General features: G+C 40.4%; 4 protein-coding genes across 5 annotated transcripts; 3 read left to right on the plus strand and 1 right to left on the minus strand.

Moving 5' to 3' along the window:
• Positions 1-3,906: 3,906 nt before the first annotated feature.
• Positions 3,907-8,236, plus strand: sfrp2l (secreted frizzled-related protein 2 like). The gene is made up of 3 exons (XM_085379517.1): positions 3,907-4,499; positions 6,232-6,312; positions 6,484-8,236. The coding sequence occupies exons 1-3, from the start codon at positions 3,986-3,988 to the stop codon at positions 6,897-6,899; spliced, it is 1,011 nt and encodes a 336-aa protein (XP_085235643.1). The 5' UTR covers positions 3,907-3,985; the 3' UTR covers positions 6,900-8,236.
• Positions 8,237-8,434: 198 nt separating this feature from the next.
• tomt (transmembrane O-methyltransferase) lies at positions 8,435-10,929 on the plus strand. The gene is made up of 4 exons (XM_085380277.1): positions 8,435-9,528; positions 9,633-9,829; positions 9,996-10,118; positions 10,258-10,929. The coding sequence occupies exons 1-4, from the start codon at positions 9,267-9,269 to the stop codon at positions 10,453-10,455; spliced, it is 780 nt and encodes a 259-aa protein (XP_085236403.1). The 5' UTR covers positions 8,435-9,266; the 3' UTR covers positions 10,456-10,929.
• A 234-nt stretch (positions 10,930-11,163) lies between these two features.
• anapc15 (anaphase promoting complex subunit 15) lies at positions 11,164-13,498 on the minus strand. The gene is made up of 5 exons (XM_085380862.1): positions 13,355-13,498; positions 13,006-13,127; positions 12,377-12,436; positions 12,132-12,272; positions 11,164-11,958 (listed from the first exon to the last, which is right to left on the minus strand). Exons 2-5 carry the CDS (start codon positions 13,123-13,125, stop codon positions 11,911-11,913), a joined length of 369 nt encoding a protein of 122 aa, XP_085236988.1. The 5' UTR covers positions 13,126-13,127; positions 13,355-13,498; the 3' UTR covers positions 11,164-11,910.
• A 2,470-nt stretch (positions 13,499-15,968) lies between these two features.
• folr (folate receptor) lies at positions 15,969-19,313 on the plus strand. 2 transcript variants are annotated; one of them, XM_085380362.1, is made up of 5 exons: positions 15,969-16,095; positions 17,911-18,041; positions 18,174-18,362; positions 18,662-18,797; positions 18,995-19,313. In XM_085380362.1, the coding sequence occupies exons 2-5, from the start codon at positions 17,913-17,915 to the stop codon at positions 19,258-19,260; spliced, it is 720 nt and encodes a 239-aa protein (XP_085236488.1). In that variant the 5' UTR covers positions 15,969-16,095; positions 17,911-17,912; the 3' UTR covers positions 19,261-19,313. The 2 variants fall into 2 exon arrangements, with proteins under 2 accessions (XP_085236488.1, XP_085236487.1); XM_085380361.1 differs by lacking the exon at positions 15,969-16,095 and having other exon boundaries at positions 17,892-18,041.
• The last annotated feature ends 1,281 nt before the right edge of the window (positions 19,314-20,594 follow it).

Here is a 20,594-nt window from a genome sequence, read left to right on the forward strand (position 1 = left end):
TTGCAACCAGCTGGCAGTGATAAGATCTCTGTGATTCTTTGCTAAATTGCCTGTTAAGTGTAGACACAACATTAGTTCATCTCTTAAGCTAGGTGACTTTATGTTTGAATGTTTCCTACGTCAGTATTAAGTGGCTTACATTCCTCTGACAATGGTCAGGTACAAGGATTGTACTGAAAAATACCAGGTCTCTCTTGGAAATGAAAATTGAATCTCAGTGAGACTTTTACCTGGATAAATAAATGATTAAAAAAAAAAAAAACAATGTAAAAAGCAAAAGAAGTGATTGAAAAAGCAGCATACAGTGGGGCAAAAAAGTATTTAGTCAGCCACCGATTGTGCAAGTTCCCCCACTTAAAATGATGACAGAGGTCAGTAATTTGCACCAGAGGTACACTTCAACTGTGAGAGACAGAATGTGAAAAAAAAAAAATCCATGAATCCACATGGTAGGATTTGTAAAGAATTTATTCGTAAATCAGGGTGGAAAATAAGTATTTGGTCAATAACAAAAATACAACTCAATACTTTGTAACATAGCCTTTGTTGGCAATAACAGAGGTCAAACGTTTACTATAGGTCTTTACCAGGTTTGCACACACAGTAGCTGGTATTTTGGCCCATTCCTCCATGCAGATCTTCTCGAGAGCAGTGATGTTTTGGGGCTGTCGCCGAGCAACACGGACTTTCAACTCCCGCCACAGATTTTCTATGGGGTTGAGGTCTGGAGACTGTCTAGGCCACTCCAGGACTTTCAAATGCTTCTTACGGAGCCACTCCTTTGTTGCCCGGGCCCTGTGTTTTGGATCATTGTCATGTTGGAAGACCCAGCCTCGTTTCATCTTCAAAGTTCTCACTGATGGAAGGAGGTTTTGGCTCAAAATCTCACGATACATGGCCCCATTCATTCTGTCCTTAACACGGATCAGTCGTCCTGTCCCCTTGGCAGAAAAACAGCCCCATAGCATGATGTTTCCACCCCCATGCTTCACAGTAGGTATGGTGTTCTTGGGATGCAACTCAGTATTCTTCTTCCTCCAAACACGACGAGTTGAGTTTATACCAAAAAGTTCTACTTTGGTTTCATCTGACCACATGACATTCTCCCAATCCTCTGCTGTATCATCCATGTGCTCTCTGGCAAACTTCAGACGGGCCTGGACATGCACTGGCTTCAGCAGCGGAACACGTCTGGCACTGCGGGATTTGATTCCCTGCCGTTGTAGTGTGTTACTGATGGTGACCTTTGTTACTTTGGTCCCAGCTCTCTGCAGGTCATTCACCAGGTCCCCCCGTGTGGTTCTGGGATCTTTGCTCACCGTTCTCATGATCATTTTGACCCCACGGGATGAGATCTTGCGTGGAGCCCCAGATCGAGGGAGATTATCAGTGGTCTTGTATGTCTTCCATTTTCTCATGATTGCTCCCACAGTTGATTTTTTCACACCAAGCTGCTTGCCTATTGTAGATTCACTCTTCCCAGTCTGATGCAGGTCTACAATACTTTTCCTGGTGTCCTTCGAAAGCTCTTTGGTCTTGGCCATGGCAGCGTTTGGAGTCTGACTGTTTGAGGCTGTGGACAGGTGTCTTTTATACAGATGATGAGTTCAAACAGGTGCCATTCATACAGGTAACGAGTGGGGGACAGAAAAGCTTCTTACAGAAGACGTTACAGGTCTGTGAGAGCCAGAGATTTTCCTTGTTTGAGGTGACCAAATACTTATTTTCCACCCTGATTTACGAATAAATTCTTTACAAATCCTACCATGTGAATTCATGGATTTTTTTTTCACATTCTGTCTCTCACAGTTGAAGTGTACCTCTGGTGCAAATTACTGACCTCTGTCATCATTTTAAGTGGGGGAACTTGCACAATCGGTGGCTGACTAAATACTTTTTTGCCCCACTGTATGTACAAAGAAAAACTCTGGAAGATGTTCAGGAAGACTGAAGAACTTTTGTTCTAAAAGCCTACAAATAAACATAAAGAAGTTTGGCTCTTTGGAAACAGAGCATTAAAAATATGGGTTGGCTGAAGACTATTACCCAGTTCTGTATATGTGGACAGTAATTAGGAAGTTTACGTAACATATAGAACCAACAGGACACAATATAGGTGGGGTTCAATAAAGGGACTTCCCTGGGTCTAAGCAGGTTAAGTTGGATTTAATTATAGAGTATTACATTACTGATGAATCAGCTTACAAGTATCCCACTTTGTTGTTCTGTATTGCCCTGAAGAGTACTTTTTTAATGTCCATAACAATCTTTAGGCGAAGTAGCAAAGTGCTGTGCCTCTGTCATTAATTCTCTGCTCTGTATTGAGTGACTCTAACTTGTCTGAACACTGTATTTCTTTCTTTTTGCTTTGAAGTAAGATAGGAAATTAGGATAAACCAAACTACAAATATTTAAGCAAGTATGAACTGCTCCTGCGTTTACAATAAGCTACTGTAGCAAAGTGTAAGATGATGGGGCAGGATAGGACATGTCATTGTACATGTGGCAGACTCGCTGGGAAAGATTAAAGGCTCGCTGATATATCCTCGGGTTGTGTACGATGACAGGGTACCAAACACATTCAGCTTCTCAAACGCACGATAGTTACATTTTATTTCCAGCAATTAATTTCATACTGCTGCACTGTCACTGTTACTTTATTTGTTTGTTTGTTACTTAGACATACATTTCCAATTTTTTATATTTTGTAAAGTATCAAATAAGAGCAATTAAAAAACATTAAAACACATAGCAGAATGGCATAAAAAGCAACAGTTTAAATTATAAACTGTGTATCTGGGATGATCAGGAAGAGTACAGGAGTCTGATGAGGAACTTTGTCACATTTAGTCACACAAACCACCTGCAACTCAACACCTCAAAGACCAAGGAAGTGGTTGTGGACTTCCAGAGGTCCAGAGCAGGTCCAGTGCCAGTTCAGATAGAGGGAGAGGAGGTGGTCAACACATACAAGTACCTCGCGCTTTTAACATCTGCAGGAAGCTCCTGAGGATGTTTTACCAGTCGGTGGTTGCTGGAGTACTGTTCTATGCTGTGGGGTGCTGGGGGAGCAGCACAGCAAAGAAGGACTCACCCAGGCTGGAAAAACTGATCAGGAAGGCTGGCTCTGCGGTCGGCATCAAGCTGGACACTCTGGTGACAGTTGCAGAGAAAAGGACACTAAAGAAACTTCTGGACATTATGGACAATGCTGGGCATCCTCTGCACACGGTCATAAACAACCAGAAGAGTCTGTTCAGTGACAGGTTGCTTCTCCTAAAGTCAAGAACCAACAGACTTAAAAACTCCTTTGTCCCACACACAAAGGATTTTTAACTCCTCTCTGGAGGGGAGAGGGAGGGGAAACAGGAGGACAAAGCAGGGGGGAACAACTAAGCTGTAGTGCCTTTTCACTGTGCAATACTTTTTGTTAATAGTCAACGGTGCAATAGACTCACATACTTGAAATGTGCAATTCCCTTGTATTCTTATTCCTATTTATTCTATTCATCCCTTTTGTATACTCTGTATTTATATATGTGTATATATGGTATATTTCTGCTCACATTCTGTAACTTCTGTTGGTGCTGTGCTATTGGAATTAGAATTTCCCGGAGGAACCCACCCGAGGGATTAATAAAGTTTCATCTAATCTAACCTTATTGTCAATACACAGACGTTTGGAGGCTGGTGAATATTTCTTATAAGTTCAAATAGCATTGCAGAAGTTTATTCTTTCTGTCTTGTGGCGCTGCACACAAATGTTTTCAACATTACTGACAACCCAAACTAAGTAAACAATCCCTACGCCCCCACTGACACTGCCGTGGAGGCAGACAGCAGCGGTTTGATGGGGTGGGATTGTGACTGGGAGGCGCCTGGCCTCTCATTAACCCCCTGTTTCCTCCACACCTCTCTGTTTACACCTACATGCCGGTCAAGTCCAGACAGAAGAGCAGAAGCGCTTTAGACTGTAGACAAAACGATGCCTGTTTTTCTGCTCTCTTTCATTGCGCTCTTTGGAGTTTCTCACGCTTCTGACAGCGCGCCTCCGGAACCGTCGCTTTGGTTCAAGCCCACTTTTCGCTCCGTGTGCAAACCCATTCCGAGCACTATGTCTCTGTGCCACGGGATCGGTTACAGGAGCATGTGGATTCCAAACATGCTCGGCCATGATTCACTGAGGGAGGTCCAGCAGCAGTCTGCAGCCTGGCTGCCACTCATCTCCAAGCACTGCCACCGGGACACCAAGAAGTTTCTATGCTCGCTCTTCGCTCCGGTGTGTCTGCCGGAGGTCAGCGGGCCGGTCAGCCCCTGCAGGAACCTGTGCGAGGCCGTACGGGATGGCTGCGTGCCAGTGATGAGCGCGTTCGGCTTCCCCTGGCCTTATATGTTTAACTGCACCCGGTTCCCACACGAAACCGAACTCTGCATCCCCGTATCCGAGGGGCAGGATGGGCGGGAAACAGAGGAGGCGAAGCACGAGGAGGTGCCCAAAGGTCAGTGCACAAAGTTGTGTCATTCTCCACCAAAACACTTTTGTTTTGGGAAGTTCTCAAGTACTCAAGTACAGCTCTGAGGATGCGGTTTGCTAGACTGTGTTTTTCTTATAGTTTATCCTTTTCCTTTATTTCCACTGCATTCATTAAGGAAATGTTGCTCACTTACTCCAGAAAAGCTTCTCATAAACACTGAACTGAACTTTCTCATGTTTTCTTTTTCATTGTAAATGTTCACAAGCTCTTCTAGTGTTTCATGTAAGATTTTAATAAGTCTTTAAAATGCAAGTGTTTGTCCCATAATCATAATCCTCTTAGTAGCGTATCAACCCAGTAGGGCACTTTTCTCTCAGACTGCATGCGTACTCGTGGTTCGTAGGACAGAATGGGAGGCAGAGCCTTTCAGCTTTCAGGCCCCTCTCTGTGGAACAATCGCCCAGTTTGGATTCAGAAGACAGACATCTTTTCTACTTTTAAGATTAGGCTTGAAAATTTCCTTTTTGATAAAGCTTATACTTAGGTCTGGATCAGGCGACCCTGAATCCTCCATTAGTCAGACTGCAATAGACCCAGACTGCTGGGGGACTTTAACTCACTATGCTTTTACACATAGTTTACACCTCTCTGCATTTAATCATTAGTTATGATTAATCTCTGGCTCTCTTCTCTTTTGTCCTGTCTTCCTCTCCTCACCCCCAACCAGTCAGGGCCCCTCCCTGAGCCTGGTTGTGCCAGAGGTCTCCTCCTGTTAAAAGGTGTTTTATTCTGGGGTTTTTCTTCCCACTCTCATCAAATACTTGCTCATAGGACGCTGTCTGATCTTTGGGGTTTTCTCTCTGTTATTGTAGGGTCTTTACCTTACAATATAAAGCACTACGAAGCACTATTTTTCTGATTTGCTCCTATATAAATGTAATTGAACTGAAATTTAATTGACACATTTAACTTTAATGGAGTAACTGTTGAAGCCTCCGACAAGTACAATTGTCCAATAATAATAATAACAATAGTAATTTTTAAGAAAACTACATGATTGTATTGTGATGTCACCCATTTTGAAAGGTTGTGCTTCCACTTTGCTGCATCAATAATACTCCAGTCATATGTAAACTGTACTAATTACACTTCACTTATAATATACTCTCTGTACTGTACATGGCATTGTTTTAACTTTGGGATATTTCATTTTAATTAATAACATTGCACTTGGAGTGCTGTAGTTTTACTTCATTTTTATAAATGTAGTTTACATTTCCTAAAGCCATTTTTCTGCTTTATTACATTTTTCTCATATTACTTCTTTATTTTTGTCTTTAAATGCAGCACGTTTACTTAGAACAGATTTTTAAAAAAACATTAATATACTGGCACTTTTACTTAAGTTTTAGTATTACTCTTTATTCATCCCTGAATGTAATTTTTACAGTACTGCAATCACGCCTCTTTCACAGCATCCATTTAAAAAATTCAGTTCAGTTTCAACTCAGGTTTATTTATATAGCAACAAATCACTACAACAGCCACCTCAAGACACTTTAGACTGTAAAGTTGTATTTAATCCACTTTTACTTAAGGTTCTTACTGAAGCCTTAAGGTGTTTGGCCTGCTTTGATGCTGGGGTTTAATGGACGAAAGAAAACAAAAGAGAAAAGTTCCACCAAGGTGATTATTTTTATATCCCCACTGCAGACTGCTGCAATCATTTAACCATTGTCGTTTTCCATCCCCCCAGGGAGTGTTATTTGTGAAGCCTGCAGTCTGGCTGCAGAAGGAGAGATTGACATCCAGGAAAACTTCTGCCACAGTCCATATGGTGAGAACAAAGTGTTATAGATAACGTGGGCTCCAAATGCATCCTTTTCTTTTGTAGCATGCAATTTCTCTTGCAAAAACAGGACAGCTTATCTAGTCACAGAGACTGGGTGATTTACAACATGCATGAAGTGACACCTGTTGAATAGTGTTCTCCGTGTCTCTGTCGTAGCATTTAAGATGCGTCTGGGCAGCATGATGACAGTGGGGGGTGACCTTCAGCTGGTGCCTACGGCCAGCAGTCGCATCCTGAGATGGGCGGGGGGAGGGGCTGAGAAAGCAGAAGGAGTCGGAGGCGCCATGGCCCACAGCGCTTTGTGGCTCCAAGAAGGCGGCACGTGTAACTGTCCTGGTTTAGACTCTGCAGAGAGTGACGAGAATGAGGAGAAAAGTCAAGAGGAGGTGCAGATGGATAAGAAACTGACAAAAAGAGGAAAAAAGGTGGGGAAAGGTGGATGGTACCTTTCCCTTGCTCAGGCTGAAGAGGGAAGACTGGTGCTGACTCGACTGGTGAGGTGGAGCAGAGGGGACAAAGAGCTGAAGAAGTTCATCCGAGCTCTCCTCAAGCAGCCGTGTGCAGAGCTTTAAACAGCGAGTCATCCACATCTGTTCCTGCCCTGCAGATGATGCTTTCATTGTGCTGCGTGAATACCAGCGCTTTGCAGTAATGTACACAAAGTCCAGCAAAGGAGCCAGCTGCTAACTGGTGAACAGCTGATAGTTCAGTTTCAGATAGCTACGTTAAAAAAATAGTAACATTTTTTTATTAAACCACAGCATCATCTTGATTTGTTACAAAATGTATCCTTGCATTATTATTGTCACTGAGTTTCCTCCATTAAAACGGAGCATTATTTTTACCAAAATGAGAAGCCAGAGACTTTACAAATGATCATCACCTCATCAACAAAGATAAGAGAGCTGGTGTTTGTGTACACTGCTGAACCACCCAAAATCATACCGGCAGGAACATTGCATTTTATTTTTATATATATATTTTTTGTACATAAATGAGTTACATTTTGTCTCCATTATCAAATTATTCACTGAATTAAGAGATCTTTTTGTAATGATCACTGTGGTGGAGACCGATCTCCCCTCTCTGTGGTGACATGTCCATGCACACACAAGCAATATATTTATCTGTTTACTTCAATTTATTTTTTTAATCTTGTATTTTACTTGATACATCAATAAGGTTTTTCTTGATCCTTCCATCATGACTTAGTAAAGAAAGAAATTGGACTCCGCACAGAGACGCACACCTGTTGACGTTAACTTGAGATATCAAATGTCAGTTTCACACTGCCCTTGTTTCTCCTGTTGCTCATTTTATTTGTATTTTATTTTTTTTAAATATACTGGTTTCTTCATGTCACATGAAAAATGGCAAAACCTGATGTTAAACAGTTGTAGTTTTTTTCTGTTAAATGGGAATATTTATAGGATATATATATACTGTCATGCACGTGATACATAAATTATTCACAGCCTTGTGTCTCTGAGCTTCTCTTAAACACACACGCTCTTCTCTCTGTGTTTCTGCACCTGCCTCAGCTCAAGTGCCACCTTTCAAAGTCTACTCTGCTTTTTATTAAACAGGTAAGTTTGTCTTTTCTTTCCGAGTAACATGGATTCTGTTCAGTGTGATGCAGAAAGTCGGTGAAGTCTACACTTATGTGGGGCAGTAGAAACATCTAGAGCGGCACAGTACTTTCTTTCACATTTAGCACGAGACTATGGCGGCTACACCTGTTTCTGTGCAGATGTCATTTTGCATACATGAGTATTAGAAGTTCATTCAGCTCAGAAATATTTTGTGATTACAAATAAAGATCACAGTGTTTTAATTATTAACAGTTTCCTGTGTATGTACATTTATTTCTTTGCTGTAAAGAAATAATGATTAAATGAAAATTGTGGCTTTTCTGCGTCCTTGTTGTCCTTACTTACAGCTTAGGTCATATTTAAAAGCTAAACCAGACTACGTTACTGAAAAATGTACAACAGAGACACACTTTGGGAAATTTTTCTTAATCCAGTGCAGTATTACCTTCTGTTGTTGTTTTACGTGCCAGTACATCATAGTTTAAGCACATAGTGCATAAACAGAATAAGTAAGTGGTTTTGTAGTTTGGAGAGTGATACCACTGCCCCTGAATTATGATTCTTTATTTTTATGAGAACATCAGTTGATGTTTATTTAAAAAAGACAAGTGCCTTCCTCAATGAACCTGAGCTAAGAAAAAATGCAATAATATAAATTCCCTTGTGCCAATCATGGAATTTCTAAATTTTAAAGGAACGCACGCCCAGTGTTGTCTAAGACACCGATCAATGTTAAATTGAAGTTGAGTAGTAATATTTTCTCTGTTTATGCTGTTGACCATGAAATCAAAATGATTCAGTGCTTTTATAAGGTGTTGCAGGTGCATAAATTCTGTGGGAATCAGAAAGAGAGCAACAAGTATACTTCAGGTATTAAAGGACTTGCCAGTTCACAAAAACACCAATTTAATGATCCCCTATGGCAAACACCAGGCCGAAGATAGATACTTCCAGCAGAATTTGACTCAAGCAGGCGCAGCCATCAGCCGCGACCGAGTGGTGGGTGAGGTTAAAGAAGAGAGAGAAAAGAGGAGCACACAGAGACAAGACACAAACTATGGGAGAGAGCAGACATAATTTAATGACATGCTGTAAACGTGTGTGTACGTGTGTGTGTGTGTGTGTGTGTGTGTGTGTGTGTGTGTGTGTGTGTGTGTAGACTATTTGTTCCCAAAGGTCTCCTCTTTTAGGTTTTCCAGAGCCAGTCAATCAAAACATCTTTCAAAAACCCTTGTAGTCAGTGTTTACTTATACTTCTTGTGATAAATAATACAGGGCTCACTTTGTTAAAATATATCTGACAAATAACCGACCTGTGCATGTGTGTTTCTGTCTGTAGATGCTAGGATGGTGTCTCCTGCTATTGCTCTGGCCTTCCTTCCACTCCTGCTGACGCTGATTATCAGATACCGTTACTTCTTTGTGCTGTTCTATCGGGCAGTCCTCATCAGGATATGGAAGGACTGCGTTACTGGTCTGAGCCGAGAGGAGCGTGCCTTTCAGTACGTCCTCACTCATGCCACCCCCGGAGACCCTGACAGTATCCTGGACACCTTTGATGTCTGGTGCAGCAAGGTGGAGTTCATCAGCAACATTGGACCTAAAAAAGGTACAGAGTTTGAACACAGCAAACGTAATCTTTGTTTGTTTGTTTTAAAAAGTAAAAAGCACCTTTAGGTGTGTATTTGCGTGTATGGTTTCCTTGATTTTTAGGAAAGATCCTGGACCGGCTGCTGATGGAGCACAGCCCTCTGACAGTGCTGGAGCTGGGTGCCCACTGTGGATACAGCACTGTGCGGATTGCCCGTTCTCTGCCTCTGGGCGCCAGGCTCTACAGCATCGAGATGGACCAGAGAAATGCCGCTATCGCTGAGAAAGTCATCCGCCTGGCAGGGTTTGATGATGACACGGTGAGTTAGAGAAGCATCTAAACAATTTAAAAAATGTTCTTTGTTCAGTACACTTCATGTGCAGCAGGCCGTCTGAAAGACCAGATACATTTGGGGCTTTATTACTCTAATTTTACTAAACAATGAGAGTTTCATACTTTTGATAATCATGCTGTGCTTTCCTCAGGTGGAGCTGATTGTCAATCCATCTGATGAAGTGATCCCTCAGCTGCGCTCTGACTACAATTTAGAAAGACTGGATTTTGTCTTCATGGACCACTGGAAGAAATGTTACCTCCCTGACCTGCAAGTAATGAGAATAAATTACTAGACAGGATATTTGTATATATTATATTATATTATATTATATTATATATTTGACTTAAAGGTTTGCGCTTTCCTACTGTTACCCACCCAGCTGCCTCACTCGCTGTCCCTGTGTGTTACAGATGCTCGAGGGCTCTGGTCTACTGGGAAAAGGATCTATTATCCTGGCAGACAACGTGCTGTTTCCTGGTGCTCCAAAGTTCCTTAGATATATTCGCAAGAGTGGCCTGTATGAATGGAAGATCCACCGGGCCATGCTAGAGTATAGCAAGGGCATCAGGGATGGGATGGCTGAGCTGGTGTACCAGGGAATCAAGTAGATCATGACATCATGGCAGGATTTCATATTGTTACTCAAACACACACTTCAGAAACAGAAATGTCCAAATTCTTACTTCATCTAAAGGGGTATCGTTTCAATTTCTAGTCTGTGTAACAATACAGCTCAACCTGTGAAGAAATACCTTGCAAAATAACTCACTAGTGCATACTGGGTAAAGAAGGAGCTTCAAGGTTTACTGCAGATCCCGTTTGACCAAGTGCCCCACCGATTTCACAAGAGATAATTTACTGCAACATTTACCCACAAAAACAAAACAAAGCTAAATTAAATCTTAAAACAAAAGGCTGACACTTTCTATATAGAGAAATATAAACAATCCCCAGTTTAGGTATCTCATATGCTCCAATCACCTTTTATTCTACTGGGACTTTGTTGTGACTTCTCAGCATCTCATGTCTTTTCTTTTGTTTAAAAGACTCAAATAAACAATTTTTTTAAGGCTTCTTTTTTCTTACTCCCAAATTTGAGACTCACAAAATTTAATCTAAATGCAAATTAAACCTAAATTAAAATAAAATTTTTATTAAAGTACATGTTAATATTAATCACCTGTCTTCCTTCAGCTGAACTGCAAGCATTAATTCTTAAAATCTTCCCTGCAGTTAAAGTCTAATTATATAAACCTTGGCCATCCCACCACCAAAATTCACCAAACTTTTTATTGAACTACAAGTGACGCGTCACATCTTGTTAGATTTTATTAATAAATTCAAATACACAAAAACAGAAACATGGTTCAGTTAAAATAATTTACAACTTCAGCAGAAGTAGGGAATGCCATGGTTAAATATTCTACAACATAACCATGACAGAACTCTGTGTCTCATATTTAAATATTTGTTAGCAGCTTTTGCTTCTGACATAGTTCAAAATATAAAAAGTGTCTGATCAGAATACATGTCCTGGGGTTTTATGAATGCTCTGCTGAAGGTATTTCTGTAACATACAAAACACTGCTGGGAAACAGAACAGGACTATATGGTGAAGCAACTGGATGACTCTTGCATAGGTCAATAAGTTATTTTGCTGACTTGACGTTATGGTCATGCTTAGTCTGCTGGTTGCAGACGCTGCTCTGCATAACTGTAGATAGCAAAAGTTCAAGGTTTACATAACGGATCAGTGGGCCTGCTGCTACCACTGCGTGAAGGTTTTCCCGACTTGATACAAAAACAACACTACTTAAGAGCACCACACAATTGGAGCCACTTTGATTGGTTTAAAGTATTTTCCACAGTCACACACTGTCAATTGTAATTAAATTGAAGTTAGAAAAAATGCACTGATTTCTCAAAGTATCTTATGGTGATTCTTCAGCATTGTTCTTTCACTAATTTCACACATAAAAACATGTCAGAGACTGAAGAGCAGCAGTTGTATTTTAAGCATGGAGTGGAAACCCAGGGCCAGCCTGATGAAAACCAGTATTGTCTTAAATCATCCACTGGTCTTGGTCTTGGTCTGGTCCTTCCATATCCACCTGACAGAAAGAAACCGAGCTAGATTAGAGGCAGTTTTGGTAATGGAAAGAAACTGAATTAAATTTAGATACATGTATTTTTACCAAGTCTTAACATTAAAAAACCTCATGACCGTAGGGTTTGTGATACTGTCGCCTGGAAAAAAAATTATTCAAATCATAAAGAAAAGCACCTCATTTATCTCGCCATCATCAGGTGACTCGTTGTAGTCGTTCATCTCATCCATGTCCTGCATGTCCTCTTCATCTTCTGAGTCTTCCTCGCTGTCTTCTTCATCTTCGTCATCTTCTTCTTCCTCCTCTTCGTAGCCTGCCTGCACCCAGTAAATGCAGACAGCATGAATGGAGGGGAACAAAGTATGTAACCAGTCTGTTTCACACTGTGTCTATTTTGTGTTTAAAAATCTTTTTCCGTTACCTCAAAAATTGGTTTTCCAATGGGCATCAGATTGTTGTCTTTCTCAGCAATGCTCTGCAGCTACGGTAGAGACAGTTTGCACATATTAAAGTGTATGAAGTCTCATAATACGATCAATAGACTGATCATGCATGGCCAGAGATGTTGCAGCTGTGGAGCTTGACTGATCTGAGGTTTCAGAAAGGACAATACTGTCCAAGTTATGCTAAGTACTGAACAATCTTTCACACCGTACTGTGTAAAGTATTGTTTTAACTTTGTAACATTTAATTTTGACTAAACATTGCACTTTGAGTGCCTTAGTTTTACTCTTTTTTTATATATAGTGTTTACACTTTCTGTTTTTCACATTTATAGCTCAAGTTAGAACGATTTCCTCCTGGGATTAAGATGTATTTATAAGTTTATTTATTATTTTGATTCTGATAAAGGAAAAATAATAGAGCCACCAGTAATTATAGCAGACTACAGGACTTCTATATGACTTTTAGCCTTTCGCAAATACTCAAACTAATAAATTATAAACTAACACGCGCAGAGTATATAAACTCATCGTAAGTGAAATGGAAGCAAAAAAATTGCATAAAGATGGAAAATACAAGTCTATAATTGCTCTGGGGAGCCTTTACCCAGGTCTGGTGCTGCTGCTCTTGCTGGTGCAGCTCGGTCTCATCCACACACGGTCGGTCCAGATTAAACCACAGAGACTCCGTTATCCGGGGCAGCAACGACGGAAACAGCGTGGACATTTCTGTCACACAACAGAAATGAATCCCATAAAACAGAAAGAAAACTGAAGCCGGAGTTTGCGTTAAGACAACAAACGACAGAGGAACAGCTAATACGTCATTAACGGTCGATTTAAAAGTCCTCCAGTTTAAGACTCACAGACTCTAAAATCTAACACTCCCCTGATATTGTGGATTGAAAATGATGTGATATAATCAAACAATAAAATAACTTCGTGCTTAACCTTACCCGAAATCCACAGTCTGAGTCCCTGTCAGTGGCTCGACAAAAATTCAAAACAAATTTTACCGGAAACTGCTGGTGTTCACCCATAAAGAGTCCTCCTTTCTCCAGCGGCTCTCCATAAAGGTTCCCTTTTCGGAGCATGAGCCACGTCTGTGGCACGAGAGGTTCTAAATAAAGTAGAAACACTAATGAGCTTTAACTAAAATGTGTCACAGCGATATTAATGTGTGTGAATGGGTGGATGACAGGTTGTGTAAAGCGCTTTGGGGTCCTTAGGGACTAGAAAAGCGCTATACAAATACAGGCCATTTACCATGTTTTTATTTTAATGATCGGTATATGCAATAAAACATGTTATTTGTCTTTATTTAATTTAATTTTATGACATGGTGTTGACAAGCTGAAGAAGAACTGGGATGTCATCATCATCATCAACAACAGGTTAAACTGGAAGACCAACACAGAAGCTGCATATAAAAAGAGGATAAAGAGATCCCTCAGCCTATACAGTAAAATGATGGAGACTTTCAGTCACTCAGGAACTGGTCACACCCAGTGCCCTCCAATAGTAACTGTTGGTGACACCAGCAAACTAGATTAGAAAAGAACAGATTAGAAAGATTTGCTCTTTGAATGCCTGCAAACTGGACACATTTGAAGCTGCGGTGGAGAGAAGGTCACTGAACAAGCTGTAATCCATCATGGCGTATACCTCTGCACCACTTAGTGCACTTCAGCCTGAACTGTTTTAGTCAAGTGCTCTTGTCCTTTCTTTAAGTAGACTTCAGGAATAGTTCACCAGGCTTCTTGAAAGACATTCAAAGCTCCTCTCAGCATGTTGGCTCCCTTTTGCATAGCCTCCACCATGCTTTACAGATAGTTTCAGACACTCACTGTTTTACCTCTCCTGACCTCTTGTGTACAAATGGTGATTTAAACTAAAAATTTCAAATTTGAATTCATCACTCCATCAGACCTGTTTCCACTGGTTTTCAGTCCGGTGCTTGTGCAATTTGTCTTTTCTCCCTGTTGCTTTTCTTTAAGAATGGTTTCTCGACAGCCACCCTTCCACTAAGACCATTTCTGATGAAACTTTGATGAACAGTAGATGGATCAATTGAACCATCTCTCAAGTCCTGTCTCAGACTTTTTGCACACCAAGCTGAGATATGCCACGTTTTCAGCGAATAGCTCAAAGATGAATTATCTTCCTTGTGCAAAAATATTACTTTGTCCCAGTCAAATAGATTCGACTGAATAAATGGGAATAAATAATGCATTTTTGTGGCATGTTGCTGGTAACAAAGTGACTGAAAAAAAAGTAGTGAGTAAAATGAGAGGTGAGTAAAGACTTTTGCACAGTACTGTATCTGTCTGGAAGAGTAGCATCTGCCATATATTATTATTAGTAGTAGTAGTAGCAGTAGTATTGTGTATTATGTGATTAGTGTATATCAGCTTTAAGCAACCCATAACACAAACACTCTTTCAAACTATAGGAAGCTGCTGAGATAACAGAATTTTTGTCGTAGTTCACGGCTGGTTTCTGTAAATGCTGCTGAAGTTGAACATTCTTATCAGTAGGTTCAGAGCGTTAACCTCAAGTATAAGCACATTCATGCACATGCAAAGAAATTACCCTCTTGAGGGTGTATGTAAAGTTTCTTTTTTCTTTGTCATGGTGAGAGCACTAAAAGTACTTACTTACCATCCTTTTGATCTTCTTATTGTCATCCCAGGTCACGCTGCCCTGTCACAACAGCTTGTGTGTGTGTGTGTGTGTGTGTGTGTGTGTGTGTGTGTGTGTGTGTGTGTGTGTGTGTGTGTGTGTGTGTGTGTGTGTGTGTGTGTGTGTAAGAGAGGGTGGTGGTGAGCAGGTTAAACCTTGAGATAAGACTGATATTCTTCATGGCCAGATGTTATAAAACTGGAAAATCACATGCTCACAGGAACTGCTGACTGGTAACAAATTAAAGAAAAATCCGACATCAAGAGTGTTAAAGTAGCTTATAGATAGCCTGGCACTGGTTCTACAGTTATCTGACCAGATGCAATATCACTCTTCTATGAGATAGTCCCGCCCTTGGTGTTTATGATGGCAGTGGAGAGGAATGTCTTACATGGTGGTCCAAAATCTCCCATAGATGTTGACTGAGTGCATGTGATTGTGAAAGCCATAAAATATAACTGACTTCATTTTCAGAATTATGAGAGTATTTTAGTGACCTCTTGTACCTTGCAGATGCAGGCATAATCACCTGAAGAATACTAGTCCAATCAGGCCAGAAGTATTTCATCATAGGATAATGGAGATAACTGAGAACATGGTAATTATAGTCATTCAAAGTGACCCACCACTCTGAAGGGACCAGGGGACCCAGACCTGGATACCCGTATCATTGGAGGTGGGGGTGTCTTTGAATTTGTCACATCTTAAACACACACACACACACACACACACACACACACACACACACACACACACACACACACACACACACACGCACACTTCATATGGACTTTGGACTTTAAAACTAATTAGTCAAAAGCACAGCAAGTTTTCACATTCATTCGCTCACACTCTACCCACACAGTCAGACGCGTGCACACACACAAACACGCAGTCGGGCACAAATCTGTGTTTGGAAATTCTTGTTTGGTCTTGAGAAGTGTGTTAAAGGGCATCTGCAGATACAGCTTTGTAGGATCATCCCTTCAAGAAGGAGTCATCACCAAATCCAAAGGTAAAGGGAATTTGTTCATTATTACTTTGTCTCTAAATGAATTTTCACCACAGCTGCATCTACTTTGTATTTCTAAACTATACGATAATACACAGCTACTTCTATTTACATGCATATGGATTATTTTATCTATATATGATGATTAGAGCTTTACAAAATCGTTGACAAGTTTATCTTTCATGTTTTTTAATGTTTGGCTTTTAAACGCAAAAAGTTGTAGAGACACATTTGCTCTCTGACAGAGTTCACTTTATAGCTTACATTGTGTCCTTTTGCATTTTTATGCTGCATTCAGGAGCCACACTTTATTTGTTGCGGTATTGTGGGTAAAACTTCCTCATGTCTTATATTTAGTATTTAAAAGAACCCAAAAGTCAGATTAGCAGAGAGAAAAATCACACGTGGGACAGAGTAAGTAAAAGAAAGTAAGTTAAGTTTTATTTATATAGCACCTTTCTGGATAAAAAGTTCACAAAGTGCAGGTAAACGGATTCCACAAAAAGAAGTGAACACAAAGCGTGGATCGTGTCCACGTGTGTGCCGTCGGTGCTGAAAACCGACATCTGAAAGATTATGAAGCTGGAGGTTTCATTACTCTCTGGCCACAATTCACTGAACCAGCTGCAAAAGAAGATCAAAACTATGCTTCACGTTTGATAAACATCGTCATGAATTCCCTCTTACTTTTGCTCTTTTGCTTCCACCACGATAAAATCAAACTTCCTGCACAGCTCTTTCTCAGTGTACTCAAGAGCCCAGTTTACCATGAAATATCTCTGTTTTCTGCATTATTCGCTTGCTTATTATGCACCAGTCTACCGTTGTGTTCAGTGCTGTCAGCCGCTTTTTGTTTGTTTTGGTTTTTGGATTTTTGGGGGTTTTTTTTAAAAAATGACCACCGACAAGAAAACCTAATTTCTGCTGTTCAATAAAGAAATTTACCTGATGCTGAACAAAGCAAAGCAAAGTTACAGAGGTTTTATTAGAGAGCGTTTTGCAATTCGGCATAATTTTAAGAAGTTTAATGTTCATCTGCTGATTCATGGTTTTCTTCTCTTTTGCCTACTGCAGAATATTTTTAAAGGTTATCTGCTATAAAAAGCCAGGCCAAGAAAATCTCCTTCATGTTTTTCTAAGTTTTATCCCCACTTACACAGAGGCATCTCCTGTGATGCTTACACCTCTGGTAAAGTCTCACAAGTTTCAGCTTTGTTTTTATACATAGATATAAAAATATGGATATGTACTGATAAATGATGACAATTATGATATTTCTCACTGTCTGAGTCAAAATTGAATCGAATTGAATGGAATCGGGGATCTAATCGAATCAGGACTTTGTGAATCGGAATCGAAATGGATACCCAGCCCTTATTAAGTCATCACCACATCAATCAGCTTTGCTTAGCTGTTCTTCCTTGTAAATGTTTTGTCCAGTTTGGAGTTCTATAGCTTTGGAGAATTCAGGTTGTCTTCTTACAAAAAAAGCAAAAACAAGGACTGTCCGGATTACCATAAACTCTAAACTTTGTCACTAGGTCTGTTACTGAAAGAGATCTACACCAGGGCTGTTAAATACTGTAAATACTGTTAAAATATTAAATTAGTACCTATGACCAAACAATCCAGACACCTGCCTGCTGATGGTAGAAAATTAACTAAGGTCAGTAAAATGCTGTTCGTCAGACTCGGGTTAGAGGTCACAGGGAGTTGGCTGCTATCCCATACTATTTCCTTCTTCCCATTATTGGCCTCTTTATAAGCAGTATTAAGATTTTTCCCACAACCTGCTGTTGATGCTTCCCTCCCCTACAGTCATGTGGTCCGTCCTGACCTTGCTACTTGCCCTCTCTGGTGGAGCCATGTCTCTGGACAAACTGAACATGTGTATGGATGCAAAACATCACAAAACAGAGCCTGGCCCTGAGGGACAACTGTACCAGCAGGTGATAATTGCAAACATAGCACTGTCGCTAACGTTTCCCTTCTTGTCTTGATTTAAACCCCAAGGAGCTTGGTGGAAAAAACATTTTTTTTAGTTCTAAATCCATAAAGTGATTCTGGTTTCCTTTTTCCAGTGCTCTCCATGGCGAGATAATGCATGCTGCACAGCCAACACCTCTGCAGAAGCCCATGACGATGCCTCCTATCTCTACAACTTCAACTGGAATCACTGTGGCATTATGAGCAAGGAGTGCAAAAAACATTTCATCCAGGACACTTGTTTTTATGAGTGCTCACCACACTTGGGACCCTGGATACAACCAGTGAGTATTCTCATCCACGTGTGCATTTGAGTGTCTAATGTTTGTCTATATTTTTGTCACTAGATGGCAGCACAGGAAGTTGAAAGGACAGAAATGGTCTGTTGTTCAAACTGAGGAAACAGAATATATATATATATATATATATATATATATATATATATATATATATATATATATATATATATATATATATATATATATATATATACATACACGCAGTAGTTAGAACTATGAGGGAAAGGGGCTTATTTAGTTCATTACTGATTATACTAATCAGCCAATGGTGTGCATTTGTGTAGGTGGATCAGAGCTGGCGTAAGGAGCGCATCTTAGATGTGCCTTTATGTAAGGAGGACTGTGAAACCTGGTGGGAAGACTGCAAGAATGATTTCACCTGCAAAACTAACTGGCACAAGGGATGGGACTGGAGCTCAGGTGGGGCCCACACTTGGAAAAGCAAAGCAGACATGCATGTTTGCGCTTGCATTTCTCTTATAAACCACAGCAAGCATATTCCCAGTTTTGCAAAAACATTTTCACACAGAGATTTTTTGTTGTTGTTGCTTTTACATTTACATCTATGCAGAAACAACACTATTAAAATTTATCAAATGCATTCAATTCTGTCACAGGTATCAACAAATGTCCTGAAGGTAGCAAGTGCAGTAAGTGGACTGATGTTTTTCCCACACCCAAATCCATGTGTGAAGAAATCTGGTCCAACTCTTACATCTATACCACATACACCAAAACCTCTGGGAAATGCATGCAGCTCTGGTTCACCGGCACAAACCCCAACAAGAAGGTTGCTGAGTACTACCTCAACAATGGGCAGCAACAGCAAAGCTCTGCTCTGCCAACACTGCTCTTCCTGGCTGTCACATCTCTCTCTCTGTAATGATTCATTAAAATTAATATTTCTGACCATTGCTGTATCACCTTGAATTAAAACAGATTTCTTAAACCTTTCTGTCAGTCCCTGAGCCACTTCATATACAGTAAGACCCCTTTGGCTGGCATTCTAGTAAAATTCATCAACTAGAAAATGTCAGGTATTGATGATGCAAAAAATATTCTGATAACAAAAGTTACCTGCTTGGGAATATACTAGGTAATTAGTTTAAACAGCAGCATAATCACCATCAGAAGTCCAAATCAGTTAATAATGCTCAATACATAAAACTTGTTTCATCTACTCTCATTACTGTGGGGAGCAGCTGGCAGTTCTCTTTTTTTGTCTTCCTCTTCAGGATAAAAAAAAGAGAAAACAGACATAAAGAACAAGATTATAATTTCATCAGCCAACACAGCAATTTTGTGTCCAGACAAGTGCTGTACAATCAAAGATCTGTGTGGACAGGGGAAATAAAACAAAAATAAACTTGTGCTCCTGGAGAAGCCATGAAGAGACACATGCCACATTCTGTATTACTGCACAGCTCTGGAATGATATTTCTCTTAAGTGCAGTCTATGGATCAGCTTAATAACCCCTTCACAACCTCAATGACCAGGAGGGAAACTGTAAAACTGACCCTGGGAAAATGTTTCTCCGTGCTGGGCCCCAGTGATCGCACCATCACATGATCAGTCCGGGGCCAGCCAGTGGTTAGTGGGCTCTGCTGCTCGGTAATTATGGGGTTCCAGTCCCCTGAGTGTGTGTGTTTGTGGCAGAGAGAGAAAGACAGAGAAAAAGAGTGAGAGCCTAACTCCCTCCATGTGTACACGTGTTTGATGTGTGCCTATCAATGCCGCATGTGAATGTGCTCCATCAGGTCTCTGATAAAGGCTTTTGATTGGTTAAAATGTAACCACGGATGCCTTTGGAGGCTTAAGGATCAAACTGAGATGCATATTTTATGTACCCTGTACTTAATCAAGACTTCATATAAGTACTTGAAAAAACTATAACTATAACTTGTTGTGTTTAACGTACTGATAACAACACCCTTCCTCGTGATACCACTGTTAATTTAGCATATCGAGTTTAGTCTGTGTATCTCACCCTAGTCTTTCCTGTTTCTTCTGACAGCATAAACAACACCCACAGAACTTCTATAAGAGTTTGAATTACAGAAGACGGTTTGCCAAATTTTTGCCAAATTATGTTGGTTCTTTATGGTAAACAAAGTACACTCAGTGCCCGCTCAATCACAACTGCTTTAAAGACACATTCCTGAGAGATTTTGGTACATATTACCATGACATCATCATGCAGATGCTGCAGATTTGTG

This window comes from Rhamphochromis longiceps, linkage group LG14, assembly GCF_057381845.1.
Source record: "Rhamphochromis longiceps isolate RC_006_pf linkage group LG14, R_longiceps_female_GT1.1, whole genome shotgun sequence".
Classification (NCBI taxonomy): Eukaryota; Metazoa; Chordata; class Actinopteri; order Cichliformes; family Cichlidae; genus Rhamphochromis; species Rhamphochromis longiceps.

Bases quoted from the DNA above. Each gene is read 5' to 3' on its own strand.
- anapc15 (XM_085380862.1), bottom strand. From the start codon at position 13,125: ATGTCCACGCTGTTTCCGTCGTTGCTGCCCCGGATAACGGAGTCTCTG. The intron at 12,437-13,005 runs GTAAAGGCTCCC...TCTCTACCGTAG, and splicing joins AGCAGCAGCACCAGACCTGG to CTGCAGAGCATTGCTGAGAA. The intron at 12,273-12,376 runs GTAACGGAAAAA...TACTGGGTGCAG, and splicing joins TTGGAAAACCAATTTTTGAG to GCAGGCTACGAAGAGGAGGA.
- sfrp2l (XM_085379517.1), top strand. From the start codon at position 3,986: ATGCCTGTTTTTCTGCTCTCTTTCATTGCGCTCTTTGGAGTTTCTCAC. The intron at 4,500-6,231 runs GTCAGTGCACAA...CCATCCCCCCAG, and splicing joins GCACGAGGAGGTGCCCAAAG to GGAGTGTTATTTGTGAAGCC. The intron at 6,313-6,483 runs GTGAGAACAAAG...TCTCTGTCGTAG, and splicing joins CTTCTGCCACAGTCCATATG to CATTTAAGATGCGTCTGGGC.
- tomt (XM_085380277.1), top strand. From the start codon at position 9,267: ATGGTGTCTCCTGCTATTGCTCTGGCCTTCCTTCCACTCCTGCTGACG. The intron at 9,529-9,632 runs GTACAGAGTTTG...CTTGATTTTTAG, and splicing joins CAACATTGGACCTAAAAAAG to GAAAGATCCTGGACCGGCTG. The intron at 9,830-9,995 runs GTGAGTTAGAGA...TGCTTTCCTCAG, and splicing joins CAGGGTTTGATGATGACACG to GTGGAGCTGATTGTCAATCC.
- folr (XM_085380361.1), top strand. From the start codon at position 17,892: ATGCTTCCCTCCCCTACAGTCATGTGGTCCGTCCTGACCTTGCTACTT. The intron at 18,042-18,173 runs GTGATAATTGCA...TCCTTTTTCCAG, and splicing joins AGGGACAACTGTACCAGCAG to TGCTCTCCATGGCGAGATAA. The intron at 18,363-18,661 runs GTGAGTATTCTC...GCATTTGTGTAG, and splicing joins TGGGACCCTGGATACAACCA to GTGGATCAGAGCTGGCGTAA.